Source organism: Salvelinus fontinalis, unplaced genomic scaffold (assembly GCF_029448725.1).
Source record: "Salvelinus fontinalis isolate EN_2023a unplaced genomic scaffold, ASM2944872v1 scaffold_0070, whole genome shotgun sequence".
Classification (NCBI taxonomy): domain Eukaryota; kingdom Metazoa; phylum Chordata; class Actinopteri; order Salmoniformes; family Salmonidae; genus Salvelinus; species Salvelinus fontinalis.
Window position 1 is genome coordinate 373,308 of NW_026600279.1, and position 18,223 is coordinate 391,530.

Below are 18,223 nucleotides of genomic sequence, written 5' to 3' on the forward strand. Positions count from 1 at the left end.
GGAGAACCGCTCTCTGGCTTGGCTGAGTTTTACCATGAGATAACCCCTATCAAAGATCAAAGACTCACTTGCTTTACACATGGAGCCCAATTCTGATCTTTTTCCAATTATATGTATTTTGATCAATCAGATAAGTTTTTGGCCAATTGGGAAAAATATCAGAATTGGGCTGCCTGTGTAAATGCAGCCAGTGTGCTTGATTGGCATTAAATACACAGGTAACGGCACTCACTGTCGAAGTAGCTGGTGTCCTCTTCTGACTCCAGGTGAGGTATGAACTCTGCCTTCTGTCTCAGTAGACTGTTCCAGTCCAGGTCAGAGAAGAACGAGTGCTGCTTTACCTCAAACGCTCCCCCTGGGGGCACGGAGGAATAATACCAACAACAAGATCAGCTCTGAGAATGTAGGCCTCGGAAGAGCATATGGCTCTGGGCCATGGTAGTTGGAGTAATACATAAACAAAGGTTAAAATGTGAATAATTATGGCATGATTCATTACACACAGTAAGCAGGAATATTTTCTGACTCATATCAGACCTAGGGAGAGTAGCCTGCTGCGTGCCAGACTGTTGTTATTATCATTTTCAAAATAAATGTACCCCCCTTTTCGATCTTGTCTCATCGCTGCAACTCCCCAATGGACTCGGCAGAGGTGAAGGTGGAGTCATGTGTCCTCCGAAACATGACCTGCCTAAACATGACCTGCCTAAACATGACCTGCCTAACCGCGCTCCTTAACACCCGCCAGCTTAACCCGGAAGCCAGCCGCACCAATGTGTCGGAGGAAACACCGTTCAACTGGCGACCAGGGTCAGCCTGCAGGCACCCGGGCTGCCACAAGGAGGTGCTACAGCACGGTGAGCCAAGTAAAGCACCCCCAGGCAAAGCCTCCCCTAACCTGGACGACGCTGGGCCAATTGTGTGCCGTCCTATGGGACTCCCGGCCAAGGCCAGTTGTGGCACAGCCTGGGAATGAACCCGGTATGATTATGACAGTAGACGACAGCAGAAACAGGAGGAACATTCTTAAATTCTAGCACATTGGTTCAGAAACTTGGTGTCGGGAGCGACCAAGTTGAAATTAGGTCCCCTGAGAAAATCTTCAAATGGGTATAGAATACAAGCTAAACTTTTAGTGTCAACTAAGGACCTTTTGCCGTGTGCAGAACAAGTTTGAGAAGCCCTGGTGTAGTACCTGTACCCAGCCTCATCAGTGGATTGGTCTGTAGCAGGGTTGATATCAGTCCCTGGGCATCAGCAGGCAGGACCTCATCTCCATCAGGCCACACTATGTCATCTGAGAGAGACAACAGTGCCAGTTACAGAGAGAATGAACAGCAAGGATTTGGAACCGGACCAACATCGAGTCAGGTACAAGTTAGTACACAGACAGAGGCCTTGGAGTCAACAGTCACCTACAGCAGTGGTTTTTAAACCTCTCCTCAGGGACCCCCAGTCGTTCATTTGATCTATTCCAGAGCTAGCACACCTGATTCAACTTGTGAATTGTCTGGGGGATCCCCGAGGGGAGCTTTGAAAACCCCTGACATACAGCACAGAACAAGAGGCACTGGGGGGGATTCAAAAAGGTGCAGACACAGAGGAAAGGCCACCCCTCATGTCTCAATCACCTGTGATGACCTGTCCAAAGAGCTCCTCAGGCGTGTCTCCAAAGAAGGGCACACAGCCCACCAGAAACTCATAGAGGATGATGCCCATGGCCCACCAGTCCACCGGCTTCCCGTAGCCTTGTCTCAGGATCACCTCCGGGGCTATGTACTCTGGGGTGCCACACACCTGGGACAGGGAGAGAGATCCACCAATCACAAGTCTCGATCACGCTCCTTGCCTCTATTTTCCTCTCACCTACATGTACCGGATGCAATGGAGTAGTCCCAAAAGTGCAAAACCTGCCCATCTGCCACTCCAGGCAGGCTCAATAAAAATAAAGGACAACAACAAACACTATTTGAACCCAGGTCTGGCCTGCGTAGCTATCTGCAAGCCCAAGAGCTTGAATATTCTTCCATCTGTCTCTGACAGAAGTACTGTACAGTAATCACGAATCAAGGACCCAGATTGTATAATGCTGATAATCAGAATTCTATTTCTAATTGGTACTGTTGCTGTACACTGTTGAGGCAGCAGGGGCCTAGTTCATTACAGCTGAGTGAATAACCAATGCCCTCTAATCAAGAGTCTGCACAGACCACAACGTGAAAGGATCTTCATCTATTTCATGTGCAGATGATGTGTGTTCATTAGAACCCATTAAAAAGCATGAGCTGGTGTACACCCCAAAGTTGGTAGAGTTGCTGACTAACGGCGAGTAACTGTAGGCTGAAAAAATGTAATAAAGAGATTTGCACACTCTACATACAAGCTCCCAGTAATTTATTGGGTAAACCACCAACCTTTCAGCATCACTGTGCCTTCTTCAGGGTCATGTCATGAATGCTTGAACCAGGTTATGTAAACAAACACTGCAATTAGTGCAACCAATGACAATAGTGAGGGGTGTGTCATAGTTACTATGGTGATAAGAATGAAAACATGTTTTACCTTAAAAGACAATAGTTTACAGCATGTTGAATATATGAGGCTATTGTTATCATTTTGCAACATAATTAGATATTGTGCATAGTAATAGCATCAACATACATTATTATTTTATTTAATACACATATTTAATTGTTTCCATTTCCTTTCATTTTTGTTACATGTCATCTTTTGGTTCAACAGTAATGCACTATAAGCTTCATCAATAACGGCAACATTTTGGGTGCACGCTGATACGCTGTAGAGCACAGGAGGTTGGTGGCACCTTAATTGGGGAGGACATGTTCGTGGTAATGACTGGAACAGAATAGGTGGAATGGTATCAAATACATCAAATGTCCATGCAATGTCCATGCTAAAGCAGGATATATCCATCTAGAGTCCTCTTTCTACCTCTATATGAAACAACACAGCATTCAGTCTGGTTTAACCAGGCTAGATGCCCTACCGCTGGAGAAGACACTGTATTGCTGCTGGCCTAACAGCCTCATTTATTAATATGGGGAGTTAAATTCAAAAACTGCGTAAACAACAAACTGTAATTGCAAAATAAATAGGGACCAGAATTGTATTTATTTAGAGAAATGATGATGATTCAGTCTGTTTGGGAAACATTATTTGTGACTGTGTGTATTCCTCTTGCTTGGCAAATGATGCGTTTTTGCAAGGTTATTTTGAGATTCTTAATCCGTTGATGCATGAGGCAAGTCAAGGTATCCTGAATTCAACTCACTCACGCAACTGTCATGACTGCAGGCTATCTACAGACTTTCTAACATACTGTATGTGATTGGCTCTTCATTGAGAAGTTGGCTGTACACTACCTCTCACAATATGATTAATTGTTTGTTTGATTAGCTGAGTGACTAACTGATCATGACTGACCGATTGACTAACTGACTGATTGATTGACTGACCAATCATTCGATTTACCTGTTTGTCCAGGAACTCGCGTGCGTCCTTCTCGATGTGTCCCTCGTACAGGTTGGTGGTGAGGCTCATCAGACCCATCTTAGACAGGCCAAAGTCGGTCAGCTTGATGTGGCCCATAGAGGTGATCAGAAGACTGGTGGAAACAGGAACAACACATGGGCTGTTAGATATCAACTGCACAGCAAACCCCAGGAACAGCCATGATTCCATTCCAGCCATTACAATGAGCCCATCCTCCTATAGCTCCTCCCACCAGTATGTATGACCAATAGGAGCCTGTAGATAGTATTCCTAGAACCTTTCACAGTACACACATTTTGGCTTAATATTTTTAGAGGGTGTCCCAAATTTTCCTAAGAAATTACATTTATGGTGAATATTGTATGGTGAGAAAGCAACTTAAGACCTCCCATCCACCAGGGGAGTGTCAGGGTGTCAGTGCAACCCACTCACTTGTCAGGCTTGAGGTCTCGGTGCACTATGCCATAGTTGTGTAGGTACTCCAGTGCCAGCACGGTCTCTGCAAAGTACATTTTGGTGAGTTCCACGGGCAGCGCCCCGATGTTCTTCAGCAGAGTGGCACAGTCTCCCCCTATAGGAACACAACATGGCTGGTTAGACACAGTCTCCCCCTATAGGAACACAACATGGCTGGTTAGACACAGTCTCCCCCTATAGGAACACAACATGATTGGTTAGACACAGTCTCCCTCTATAGCACATATGTCAGAGTCAAGGCCCGCAGGCCACATCCGGCCCGCGAGAAGGTTTTTTACGGCCCCTGGGATGATCTTGATTTATTATTAGAACCGGCCCGCAGACCGCAGCAAGCCGGCAGCCCGCAGATCTTTTACACGCACCAATACTACATTTCCCACAATGCAACGGTGACGCACCGAGCAGTAGGCTGCTTCATTTCAATATTTATTGGCACAGCAGTCGTCAGCATCACAGTAAAATTAACTTTCAGATACCCATCAAAAATGGCAAAACGGAAGGTGGACACTGAGAACCGGGGGTTTCAAACAAGGTGGGAGTCGGAGTATATGTTCACGGAGGTAGCTGGAAAACCTGTGTGTCTTCTGTGTGGAGAAAGTGTGGCGGTACTGAAAGAGTATAATCTGAGACGACATTATGAAACGAAACACGCGGACAAAAACAAGAATATGGACATGGAACAAAGGCTACAAAAGGCAGAGGAATTAAAACGAGGCCTCAAATCTCGACAGGCTCTGTTCAAAAAAGCCAAATCACAAGGCCAGGCTGCTGTCAAGGCCAGTTTTATTTTGGCAGAAGAGATCGCTAAATCAGCCCGGCCATTTACGGAGGGGGATTTCATCAAAAACTGCATGATTAAAGTTTGTGACGAAGTTTGCCCAGAAAAAAGGCAACTCTTTTTAAATGTGAGTCTGAGCAGAAACACCATTGCCGAGAGAGTAGACCAGTTGTCCATCAATCTAAAAGAGCAGCTTGTGAAAAAGGGAAAAGATTTCATTGCATATTCCTTGGCTGTGGATGAGAGCACCGACATTTCTGACATTGCCCAGTTGTCAATTTTCATCCGCGGAGTGGACTCCAGCCTAAGCGTGACAGAGGAGTTTTTGGCTTTACGTCCTATGCATGGCACAACTACGGGGCATGATTTGTATGAAGAGGTGTCAAGATGTGTAAATGAGATGGAGCTGCCTTGGGAAAAACTTGTGGGTTTGACAACCGACGGAGCACCTGCGATGTGTGGACACAGGAGCGGACTGGTGGCGAAGATACGGGAAAAGATGCAAGAGGAAAACGCGACAGGTGAGCTGACAGCTTATCATTGTATCATACACCAGGAAGCGTTGTGCGGTAAAGCCTTGAAAATGGAGCATGTAATGAGCATCATCACGCGCACAGTTAACTTTATCAGAGCCAAAGGTTTGAATCACCGCCAGTTCAAGGCATTTCTGACGGAGTTAGAAACGGAGCATGGTGATTTGCCTTATCACACAGAGGTGCGATGGCTAAGCCAGGGAAAGGTGCTTCAAAGATGTTTCGAGCTTCGTGAGGAGATTTGTCTGTTCTTGGACAGCAAAGGGAAAGACACAACACAACTCCGAGACGAAATGTTTCTGTGTGAAATGGCTTTTCTGTGTGACATTACGAGTCATCTGAATGCAATGAACTTGCAGCTGCAGGGTCGGGATCATGTCATCTCTGATATGTACAGTACAGTGAAGGCATTTAAAACCAAACTGACTCTGTGGGAGACGCAGATGCGGAAAGAAAATTTGAGCCACTTTCCCAGCTGCCAGACCATGAAAGAGAAGCTCTCTACCAGTGCGTTCCCGAGCGCACAGTTGGCTGATAAAATAGGTATGCTTGCCGCTGACTTTCGACGCCGATTTGCTGACTTTGAAGCACAAAAAAGCAGGTTGGAACTGCTCGGTAACCCATTTGCTGTTGACGTGGAAAGCTCACCACCAAACCTCCAAATGGAGTTGATTGACCTCCAATGCAATGATGCACTGAGGGCAAAATATGCGGCAGTGGGTGCTGCGGAGTTCGCCCGTTTCCTCCCCGACACAATGCCCCAGCTGCGCATCCAGGCTGCTCAAACGTTGTCTATGTTTGGCAGCACATACCTGTGTGAACAACTGTTTTCTTTGATGAACCTGAACAAAACATCACACAGAAGTCGACTTACTGCTGAACACCTCCACTCAATTCTGAGGATTTCCTCAGCTCAGAGCCTTACCCCGAACATTGATGAACTTGTGGAAAAGATGGGACACCACCAAGTATCACCCTCAACCTCAAACAAGTGAACATTACTGTGCAATCACATATTTAGAGTTTTTACTCAGTTCAAGTTTAAAAGTTAAAGTTTAATATTTGTTTTCACTGCATGTTACTTCTCCTTAAACAAAGTGTTGTTTTTGATTAATAGATTTTTGCACTTTATTTTATTGTATTTCAATCCAATTATATTTTAAAAATATTTCAGTTGAGTGGATGATAGAAAATTGCTATTATTGTTTTTTTCTTTGAAGTAAATTTAGCCCACTTTTGCTAAAATAGAAAATATAGGCTACTGATGGTGCCTTGAATACCGGTTTCTTTCATTTAATGTTCATGTTATGGGGATTTTTATATAAAGGAAATTTGTCTTTTGTGTCTGTTGAAAATTAAAGATTACTGACAGAGCCATAAGAAAATATTGCTTTATTTATCTGATCATATTGGAATATATTTGTTAGGTTTTCAGTAGGTTCAATTAGGTTCACTAGACTATATGCGTCATTTAAAATTTTTTCAATGAACATTCGAACAGTCCGGCCCTCGGCTTGTAGCTAAATTTTTTATTTGGCCCTCCGTCCATTTGACTTTGACACCCCTGCTCTATAGGAACACAACATGATTGGTTAGACACAGTCTCCCCCTATAGGAACACAACATGGCTGGTTAGACACAGTCTCCCCCTATAGGAACACACCATAGTTGGTTAGGCACAGTCTCCCCCTATAGGAACACAACATGGTTGGTCTCCCCCTATAGGAACACAACATGGTTGGTTAGACACAGTCTCCCCCTATAGGAACACAACATGGTTGGTTAGACACAGTCTCCCCCTAAAGGAACACAACATGGTTGGTTAGACACAGTCTCCCCCTATAGGAACACACCATGGTTGGTTAGACACAGTCTCCCCCTATAGGAACACCACATGGTTGGTTAGGCACAGTCTCCCCCTATAGGAACACAACATGGCTGGTTAGACACAGTCTCCCCCTATAGGAACACAACATGGTTGGTTAGACACAGTCTCCCCCTATAGGAACACAACATGGTTGGTTAGACACAGTCTCCCCCTATAGGAACACACCATGGTTGGTTGGACACAGTCTCCCCCTATAGGAACACACCATGGTTGGTTAGACACAGTCTCCCCCTATAGGAACACAACATGGTTGGTTAGACACAGTCTCCCCCTAAAGGAATACAACATGATTGGTTAGGCACAGTCTCCCCCTAAAGGAACACAACATGGTTGGTCTCCCCCTATAGGAACAGCACATGGCTGGTTAGACGCAGTCTCCCCCTATAGGAACACAACATGGCTGGTTAGACACAGTCTCCCCCTATAGGAACACAACATGGCTGGTTAGACACAGTCTCCCCCTATAGGAACACAACATGGTTGGTTAGACACAGTCTCCCCCTATAGGAACACACCATGGTTGGTTAGACACAGTCTCCCCCTATAGGAACACAACATGGCTGGTTAGACACAGTCTCCCCCTATAGGAACACAACATGGCTGGTTAGACACAGTCTCCCCCTAAAGGAATACAACATGGTTGGTTAAACACAGTCTCCCCCTATAGGAACACAACATGGTTGGTTAGACACAGTCTCCCCCTAAAGGAATACAACATGGTTGGTTAAACACAGTCTCCCCCTATAGGAACACAACATGGTTGGTTAGACACAGTCTCCCCCTATAGGAACACAACATGGCTGGTTAGACATAGTCTCCCTCTATAGGAACACACCATGGTTGGTTAGACACAGTCTCCCCCTATAGGAACACACCATGGTTGGTTAGGCACAGTCTCCCCCTATAGGAACACAACATGGTTGGTCTCCCCCTATAGGAACACAACATGGTTGGTCTCCCCCTATAGGAACACAACATGGTTGGTTAGACACAGTCTCCCCCTATAGGAACACAACATGGTTGGTTAGTCACAGTCTCCCCCTATAGGAACACACCATGGTTGGTTAGACACAGTCTCCCCCTATAGGAACACACCATGGTTGGTTAGGCACAGTCTCCCCCTATAGGAACACAACATGGTTGGTTAGGCACAGTCTCCCCCTATAGGAACACAACATGGTTGGTTAGGCACAGTCTCCCCCTATGGTTGGTTAGGCACGGTCTCCCCCTATAGGAACACAACATGGTGGTTAGACACAGTCTCCCCCTATAGGAACACAACATGGTTGGTTAGGCACAGTGTCCCCCTATAGGAACACAACATGGTTGGTTAGACACAGTCTCCCCCTATAGGAACACAACATGGTTGGTCTCCCCCTATAGGAACACACCATGGTTGGTTAGACACAGTCTCCCCCTATAGGAACACAACATGGTTGGTTAGACACAGTCTCCCCCTATAGGAACACAACATGGGTGGTTAGACATGGGTTATGCCTCGGTTCTCTACCCTGCTCCTAAAGAATGGACTTGTACACACTTTCTGTCATGGATTCAAAACAATGGTGGGGACTTCATTGACCTACAGACAAAGCTTATACCACAACAACGCTTTTCAATTTACAACGGGAAATGTGCAAATGCACACTTCTGTACCCCTTGGGAAGAGAATGGGGCACAGCCTGAGAGTCAGTCTGAAGGGGTTAAAGGATTTCACAGTGTCTGTCGGCCCTATCTGCGGTCGTTTGTCTTGGGTTGTTTCTCCCCTCCTCCTTTGGCCTGGTAAACCTATGTTTGGAAGAGTCCCGTCTGACTCACACACTACTCTTAATGCCTGGCTGTGTCTGTAGGCTGACTCTGAACACTAACAATCAGGAGAAAAGCAATCTGCTTTCTGCTATATAGTTGGGTTGAGTATGCTGAGTTGCCCTCGAGCACCTAACACGCATTAAGGAAGATGGTTTGTCTAGGGCTGCTGTGGGAAGTGACCCCGTTCTACAACTGAATTGACTATGGTAAAACAACAACTTGACAGTTATTTGAATCTCTGGCCCTCGGTCAATCCCCTATATAGATAGGAAAGATGTTTTTAAATTTCCACCAGTGGTGTTGGTTAGACACAGTCCCAACCGGAAGCCATGGATTACAGGCAACATTCGCACTGAGCTAAAGGGTAGAGCTACCACATTCAAGGTGCGGGACTCTGCCCCGGAAGCTTATAAGAAATCCTACCCTCCGACAAACCATCAAACAGGCAAAGCGCCAATATAGGGCTAAGATTGAATCGTACTTTACCGGCTCCGACGCTCGTCTTATGTGGCAGGGCTTGCAAACTATTACAGACTACAAAGGGAGGCACAGCCGCGAGCTGCCCAGTGACACGAGCATACCAGACGAGCTAAATCCCTTCTATGCTCGCTTCGAGGCAAGCAAAACTGAGGCATGCATGAGAGCATCAGCTGTTCCAGGCGACTGTGTGATCATGCACTCCGTAGCCGACGTGAGTAAGACCTTTAAACAGGTCAACATTCACAAGGCCGCGTGGCCAGGTGGATTACCAGGACGTGTCTTCACTGACATTTTCAACCTGTCCCTGATTGAGTCTGTAATACCAACATGTTTCAAGCAGACCGCCATAGTCTCTGTGCCCAAGAACACTAAGGCAACCTGCCTAAATGACTACAGACCTGTAGCACTCACGTCTGTAACCATGAAGTGCTTTGAAATGCTGGTCATGGCATTAACACCATTATCCCAGAAACACTAGACACACTCCAATTTGCAAATCGCCCAAACAGATCCACAGATGATGCAGTCTCTATTGCACTACACACTGCCCTTTCCCACCTGGACAAAAGGAACACCTATGTGAGAATGCTATTCATTGACTACAGCTCAGCGTTCAACACCATAGTACCCTCAAAGCTCATCACTAAGCTAAGGATCCTGGGACTAAACACCTCCCTCTGCAACTGGATCCTGGAATTCCTGACGGCCGCCCCCAGGTGGTGAGGGTAGGTAGCAACACATCTGCTACGCTTATCCTCAACACTGGAGCCCCTCAGGGGTGTGTGCTCAGTCGCCTCCTATGCTCCCTGTTCATCCACGACTGCGTGGCAAGGCATGACTCCAACACCATCATTAAGTTTGCAGACAACACAACAGTGGTAGGCCTGATCACCGACAACGACGAGACATCAAATAGGGAGGAGGTCAGAGACCTGGCCGGATGGTGCCAGAAGAACAACCTATCCCTCAACATAATCAAGGCAAAGGAGATGATTGTGGACTACAGGAAAAGGAGGACCGAACACGCCCCCCATTCTCATCGACGGGGCTGCAGTGGAGCAGGTTGAGAGCTTCAAGTTCCAATACAGTCGTGAAGAGGGCACGACAAAGGCCATTCCCCCTCAGGAAACTAAAAAGATTTGGCATGTGTCCTCAGATCCTCAAAAGGTTCTACAGCGGCACCATCGAGAACATCCTGACTGGTTGCATCACTGCCTGGTATGGCAACTGCTCGGCCTCCGACCGCAAGGCACTACAGAGGGTAGTGCGTACGGCCCAGTACATCACTGGGGCTAAGCTGCCTGCCATCCAGGACCTCTACAGGCAGGATGTACTTATTTTCTACCATAATTTGCAAATAAATTCCTAAAAAATCCTACTATGTGATTTTCTGGATTTTTCCCCCTCATTTTGTCTGTCATAGTTGAAGTGTACCTATGATGAAAATTACAGGCCTCTCTCATCTTTTTAAGTGGGAGAACTTGCACAATTGGTGGCTGACTAAATACTTTTTTGCCACACTGTATATGTGTAGTCACTTTAACTATACATTCATGTACACACTACCTAAATTAGCCTGACTAACCGGTTCCCGCGCACATTGGCTACCCGGACAATCTGCATTGTGTCCCGCCACCCACCACCCGCCAACCCTTCTTTTACGCTACTGCTACTCTCTGTTAATCATATATTGATAGTCACTTTAACCATACCTACATGTACATACTACCTCAATCAGCCCGACTAACCGGTGTCTGTATATAGCCTCATTACTGTTATAGCCTCACTACTGTATATAGCCTCGTTACTGTTATAGCCTCACTACTGTATATAGCCTCGCTACTGTTATTTTTCACTGTTTTTTTTACTGTTGTTTTTATTTCTTTACTTATCTATTGTTAACCTAATACCAATTTTTTACTCAAAAATTGCACTCTTGGTTAGGGCCTGTAAGTAAGCATTTCACTGTAAGGTGAAATACCTGTTGTATTCGGCGCACGTGACAAATAAACGTTGATTTGATTTGTCTGGTGGCACTTTAAATGAGGAGAACGGGCTCATAGTAATGTTTGGAATGGAATGAATTGAATGGTATCACACACATCAAACATAAGGTTTTCCATGTGTTTGATACCATTCCATTCACATCACTCCATCCATTATTATGAGCCGCCCTCCCCTCTGGTTTCCACCATATTGCTTTCACCTAGCCAGTCCTATCAGATACCATGAAGGGCAAATGAACAAGGGCAGAAGGGAGAGTGCTACTTTCCAGAATGAGAATGAAATCCAACCGGGTTTCCTGAGAAACTCTCTCACCTCAAAGGAAGTGAACAAGATCAGAACGGAGAGAACTTTGAAAGAGCTATAAGATATGTGAAGTCTCTTGGGACACCCTATGAAGCCTTTATTGTAATTCCATTAAAGAAGTACAGTTTCCTCAGAAACCCACTAACCTTCAACATACTCCATGACCATGCAGAGGTGCCTGCGAGTCTCGAAGGAGCAGAACATGGAGACCACGAAGGGGTTCTCAGCGAAGGTCAGGATGTCTCTCTCTACGAAGGCCTGCTGGATCTGGTTCCTCAGGATCAGGTTCTGCTTGTTGATCTTCTTCATGGCAAAACGCTGACGGGTCTCCCTGTGACGTACCAGGTACACCGCACTGACGGGGGAGGGGAGGAGGAGGGAAGGAGGAGGGAAGAAGGAGGGAGGGGAGAGAGGGGAGTGGACAAGGAGGGAATAGGGGAGAGAGGGGGAGGAGGGAGATGGGTAAAGGGTAGAGTTGCAAGAAGCCAAGGGTAAGGTTGTGGTAAAATTAGATGGTCAGAGAAATCTATCTGGAGCCTCATGTCTTTGAATGAATGTGAGGACTTTGTGATGTACATGAAATGCATAGTCATTCATATTGCTTTGACCAGACTCTACTCACCCATATGCTCCGTTGCTGATCAGCTTGATGGTTTGAAAGTCTTCTTCACTTGGCGGCTTCATGGCTTTCATCTTCCCCTACATAAACAAGCAGGCAAGCTCAGTCAAGCCCAACTTAAGCTAGATACTATTTGAAGACAGATCTGGTGTGTCTGTGAGTGTATTTCTCATTAGAGATTGAGGGCCCTCACATCTGATCTGGTGTGTCTGTGAGTGTATTTCTCATTAGAGATGGAGGGTCCTCACCTCTGATCTGGTGTGTCTGTGAGTGTATTTCTCATTAAAGATTGAGGGCCCTCACATCTGATCTGGTGTGTCTGTGAGTGTATTTCTCATTAGAGATGGAGGGTCCTCACCTCTGATCTGGTGTGTCTGTGAGTGTATTTCTCATTAGAGATGGAGGGTCCTCACATCTGATCTGGTGTGTCTGTGAGTGTATTTCTCATTAGAGATGGAGGGTCCTCACCTCTGATATGGTGTGTCTGTGAATGTATTTCTCATTAGAGATGGAGGGTCCTCACCTCTGATCTGGTGTGTCTGTGAGTGTATTTCTCATTAGAGATGGAGGGTCCTCACCTCTGATCTGCTGTGTCTACAAGTGTATTTATCATTAGAGATGGAGGGTCCTCACCTCTGCGGAATCGTCTGGCTCTGGGGTGTGGGGACCTTCACTGTCATAGTAGTTGTCCATGCTCACAATGTCTGGACAAAAACACATGATTTAACACTCAATACAGTAACTGGTGTGTACTGTTGCAGATCAATAGCATTGTGTATACATACAGTGCCTTCAGAAAGTGACTTATTCCACATTTCGTTGTGTTACAGGCTGAGCAATGCAATGGCAATTCACTTTAAAGAGTGTTGTTTAGGTTTTTCTCTGCAATAACAAAATCACTTTGACATGTGAGTCACTCTGGATGAGGGGGAGAGTGCTGAACAAATAAATGCAAATATGTTAAAGGCCCAGTGCAGTCAAAAATGGGATTTCCATGTTTTATATATACAGTGCCTTTGGAAAGTATTCAGACCCCTTGACTTTTTCCACATTTTGTTACGTTACAGCCTTATTCTAAAATGGAAATTGTCTGCAGCATTGAGTGTCCCCCAAAACACAGTGGCCTCCATTATTCTTAAATGGAAAAAGTTTGGAACCACCAAGACTCTTCCTAAAACTGTCCGCCTGGCCAAACTGAGCAATCGGGGGAGAAGGGCCTTGGTCAGAGAGGTGACCAAGAACCCCATGGTCACTCTGAAAGACCTCCAGAATTCCTCTGTGGAGATGAGAGAACCTTCCAGAAGGACAACCATCTCTGCAGCACTCCACCAATCAGGCAATTATTGTAGAGTGGCCGATTGGAAGCCACTACTCAGTAAAGGGCACATGACAGCCCGCTTGGAATTTGCCTAAAGGCACCTAAAGGACTGAAACCATGAGAAACAAGATTCTCTGGTCTGATGAAACCAAGATTGAACTCTTTGGCCTAAATGCCAAGCGTCACGTCTGGAGGAAACCTGGCACCATCCCTACAGTGAAGTATGGTGGTGGCAGCATCCTGCTGTGGGGATATTTTTTAGCTGCAGGGACTGGGAGACTAGTCCGGATCGAGGCAAAGATGAACAGAGCAAAGTACAGAGATCCTTGATGAAAACCTGCTCCAGAGTGCTCAGGACCTCAGACTGGGGCGAAGGTCTCTGAATGTCCTTGATGAGAGGCCCAGCCAGATAATCTCTGGAGAGACGTGAAAATAGCTGTGCAGCAATGCTCCCCATCCAACAGAGCTTGAGAGGATCTGCAGAGAAGAATGGGAGAAGCTCCCAAAATACAGGTATGCCAAGCTTGTAGCGTTATACCCAAGAAGACTTGAGGCTGTAATCGCTGCCAAAGGTGCTTCAACAAAGCACTGAGTAAAGGGTCTGAATACTTACAGTATGTACACTACCGTTCAAAAGTTTGCGGTCACTTAGATATGTCCTTGTTTTTGAAAGAAAAGCTATTTTTTTGTCCATTAAAATAACATCAAATTGATCAGAAATACAGTGTAGACATTTTTAATGATGTAATTGACTATTGTAGCTGGAAACAGCGGATTTTTTTATGGAATATCTACATAGATCTTCAGTTTCTTGCCAATTTCTCGCATGGATAGACTTCATTTCTCAGAACAAGAATAGACTGACGAGTTTCAGAAGAAAGTCTTTGTTTCTGGTCATTTTGAGCCTGTAATCGAACCCCCAAATGCTGATGCTCCAGATACTCAACTAGTCTAAATCATCAGCTGTGCTAAAATAATTGCAAAAGGGTTTTCTAATGATCAATTAGCCTTTTAAAATGATAAACTTGGATTAACTAACACAACGTGCCATTGAACACAGAAGTGATGGTTGCTGATAATGAGCCTCTGTACACCTATGTAGATATTCCGTTAAAAAATCTGCCGTTTCCAGCTACAATAGTCAAGGGGTCTGAATACTTTCCAAAGCACTGTATATATTTCCACACTATGAAGTTGGAGTAAAAGTTTGTGTTGGAGCTGTTTGAAATGACCGCCTGAAATGTCAGCCTGTTTTAGTAGGATGGAGCTGGTAAATGAGTTAATAGACCAATAACAGCTAATTTTCAGTTTTCCCCTCCCCACTCAGACCACTTCCAGACGGTGCTCTTTGCTAAGAAGAATTATTTTTTAACAATTTTAACTGAAAACAATCACAGTAAGGTACTTCCCTGTTACCAGAAATGATTTGATATTGAGATAAAAACGGCTGCATTGGACCTTTAAGTAAACATTTCGTTCATTTGAATAAGATGTCACACAAAGAGATGTGAAAATAATATATCTTCTTGTCTCCTTGGTAACAACATTTCTAAAACAAAATGGTTGTGTTTGGGGAACCGAGAGAGGGAGGGAAGACGAGAGTGTGTGAGAGAGAGAGAAAGAGAGATCAAGCTGTGAATATTTGTGTGGGTGAAAAACAGAAAGGTGCTAAACCAAGGGATCGTTTGTAAAAAGTGTCACATTGTGACAACCCACTAAAACCCAAACTCATATTTCTTCAACCAGACTGAAGGTAGCTGACAAATAGCAGCCAGTCGGACTCTGGATAGTCTTTCTAACCCCTTTACATTGTGTAGCTTAATGAACAGCTTGTGATGGATTTGTCACTGTGAGAAGTGAAGCTGGAATGAATTGAAGGAGTCAGAGAAGGAGTTTGGGGGCTGGTGTGTGTTTAGACAATATGTATATTAATGACAGTGAGTGCAGTGCTGCGACCGGCTTCATAATCAGTAAAGGGAGTTCTCTCTGCGTCTCAATAATGTCTACAGGTAGCCTGGTCCCAGGTCTGTTTGTGCTGTCTTGCCAAGGTTCAGTGTGACAATGACAAGAGCTGGGACCAGGCTAGTTGACAGGTGGATCAATGCCCACATGCTACAATGCCAAGATGCTGTTATTTTTCTCATGCCAAAATGTATTGTTTTTTGTAAGGTTATTTTTGCTAGGTTTATAGTTAATTACCTGCAATAAACACCCGAGGGGAGTGTGGCTGTCAAAATGTGGGTAGGGAAATCTCAGCCATCAATCTTTCATTTTCTCTTGTTTGGCTTCTACAGGTACACGATGCCCTAAATCTGTCTCTTTCTGTTTCCGTCTACTGTCTCTCCCTCCCCCTATCCCAACCTCCACACGGTCGCAGGTCAGTCCCAGCTGTCTGCATGTCTCTTTCTGTTTCCGTCTACTGTCTCTCCCTCCCCCTATCCCAACCTCCACACGGTCGCAGGTCAGTCCCAGCTGTCTGCATGTCTCTTTCTGTTCCTCTCATCCATCTCTTCCTTACTCTCTTCTTCATTAAATGTCTCCCCTCTACTCCTCTCTCCTACATCCTCTCACCCTCCAGAGGCTGCTTGGTCTGTCCCAGCCATCTGAATCTGTCTATTTCTGTTCCTCTCTTCTCTCTCCTCCTCCCTCTCCTCCTTCTCTCTCCCCCTCCAGAGGGTGCTTGGTCTGTCCCAGCCATCTGAATCTGTCTATTTATGTTCCTCTCTTCTCTCTCCTCCTTCCTCTCATCCTTCTCTCTCCCCCTCCAGAGGGTCCCTGGTCTGTCCCAGCCTTCAATCTGTCTCTTTCCATTCATTTCTTCCCTCTCTTCCTCTCTCTCTCCTCCCTCTCCTCCTTCTCTCTCCCCCTCCAGAGGGTCCCTGGTCTGTCCCAACCCTCAATTTCTCTTTCCGTTCCTCTCTTCCCTCTCGTCCTCCTACTTCCCTCCCCCTCCCTTACTCACCCTCTAGTCTAGGGGTATTAAACTCTTACCCAACGAGGTCCGGAGCCTGCTGGTTTTCCGTTCTCCCTGATAATTAATTCCACCCACCTGGTGTCCCAGGTCTAAATCGGTCCCTGATTGGAGGAGAAGGGAATAAAACCAAGCGGATCCAGGGTTGAGGGCTCTAGAGTGTCCTGTCGTAACAAGTAGTGTCCATCTTCATTAAATGTGTGTGTGTCTTACCCTCCAGAGGGTCCCGGGTCAGACCCAGCTGGCTGATGATGTAACGAGGGATGTCCGTCTTCATCAGGTGTCCCTCCTTGGCGTGGTCCTCCGCTGCCTCCAGCAGGTGATAGAACTCCTCTGGGTTGAACTCCTAAAGAGAGGGGGAGGGGGACAATATTGACAGTACTATCGGTGTTATTTAGGGGGGTGGGGGGACACGGAACCATATACAGTTACACCACAGCTGCCAGTCTGCCACATAAACTTGATGTAGTATTGACTTTTCTGGATTGAATTCCTGTACATGAAGGGGAGGGGGGACAATATATTTTTTTAACCTTTATTTAACTAGGCGAGTCAGTTAAGAACAAATTCTTATTTTCAATGACGGCCTAGGAACAGTGGGTTAACTGTCTTGTTCAGGGGCAGAACGACAGATTTTTACCTTCTCAGCTCGGGGATTCGATCCAGCAACCTTTCGGTTACTAGTCCAACGCTCGAACCACTAGGCTACCCTGCCGCCGGTATTGAGAAGAGGGAGGACAATATTGACAGTACTGTCTGTGGTATTGAGAGGAGGGGGGACAATATTGACAGTACTGTCTGTGGTATTGAGAGGAGGGGGGGGGGGGGGACAATATTGACAGTACAGTCTGTGGTATTGAGGAGGGGGGACAATATTGACAGTACTGTCTGTGGTATTGAGAAGAGGGGGAACAATATAGAGTGTAACAGACAAAATCTGCCACATCGACTGCCATTGTGTATGGTATTGTGTGTGCTGTTTTGAGTTTAACTGGGGAATCCTATAGGCTGAAATAAGGAGCTAATAAACTGCTGGGTACTAACATGGTCATAACTTTGAATTGCTGCTCCAATAAGTGCTGCAGGTGATTAACATTGCCTTTTATTCTGTCCTCTGGGCATCTCTTTCATTCACCCCTTGTGGAGGGATATCACACTGTTATTAGAAACCAGAGCACCTGGGGCTGGGAGGGGAAGGTCATTTCCTGGTTTCAGTGTTCCCTGGCCTTGCCAACTAAGATACAGATGAGAGGAGTGAACCCATAGAAATTGAAGGACTAGAATAGATTATATTTCTTTGAGTAAATTTACAAAGTTCCCTGAATTGCCAACTATGATGAGTGGAGTGATCATAGATTAGAGACACAATATAAGACTAATATAAGTCTTGTACTTGATTCTGTGGGAGTGAAGCTCTCTGCACAGAGTTCTGCTCTGCTCTATGTACCTCTACGTGGGATAATGTTCTTCCACCATGGCTCTGACATTTCACCAAATCAGAGGAGACTGTGACTAGAATGCCAAATG

At 45.6% G+C, this 18,223-nt stretch overlaps 1 protein-coding gene across 3 annotated transcripts in view; it reads right to left on the bottom strand.

The window, feature by feature from the left end:
• The window catches only part of LOC129842839 (microtubule-associated serine/threonine-protein kinase 1-like), an 88,782-nt gene that overhangs the window by 10,820 nt on the left and 59,739 nt on the right, over nt 1–18,223 (bottom strand). For all 3 annotated transcript variants that reach the window (XM_055911513.1, XM_055911512.1, XM_055911514.1), the window contains 9 exons: nt 16,910–17,042; nt 13,041–13,111; nt 12,411–12,487; nt 11,935–12,143; nt 3,946–4,084; nt 3,493–3,625; nt 1,632–1,797; nt 1,196–1,297; nt 233–355 (listed from right to left, as the gene is read on the bottom strand). In XM_055911513.1, coding sequence (XP_055767488.1) covers nt 233–355; nt 1,196–1,297; nt 1,632–1,797; nt 3,493–3,625; nt 3,946–4,084; nt 11,935–12,143; nt 12,411–12,487; nt 13,041–13,111; nt 16,910–17,042 — 1,153 coding nt within the window. The remainder of the gene's footprint in view (nt 1–232; nt 356–1,195; nt 1,298–1,631; nt 1,798–3,492; nt 3,626–3,945; nt 4,085–11,934; nt 12,144–12,410; nt 12,488–13,040; nt 13,112–16,909; nt 17,043–18,223) is intronic.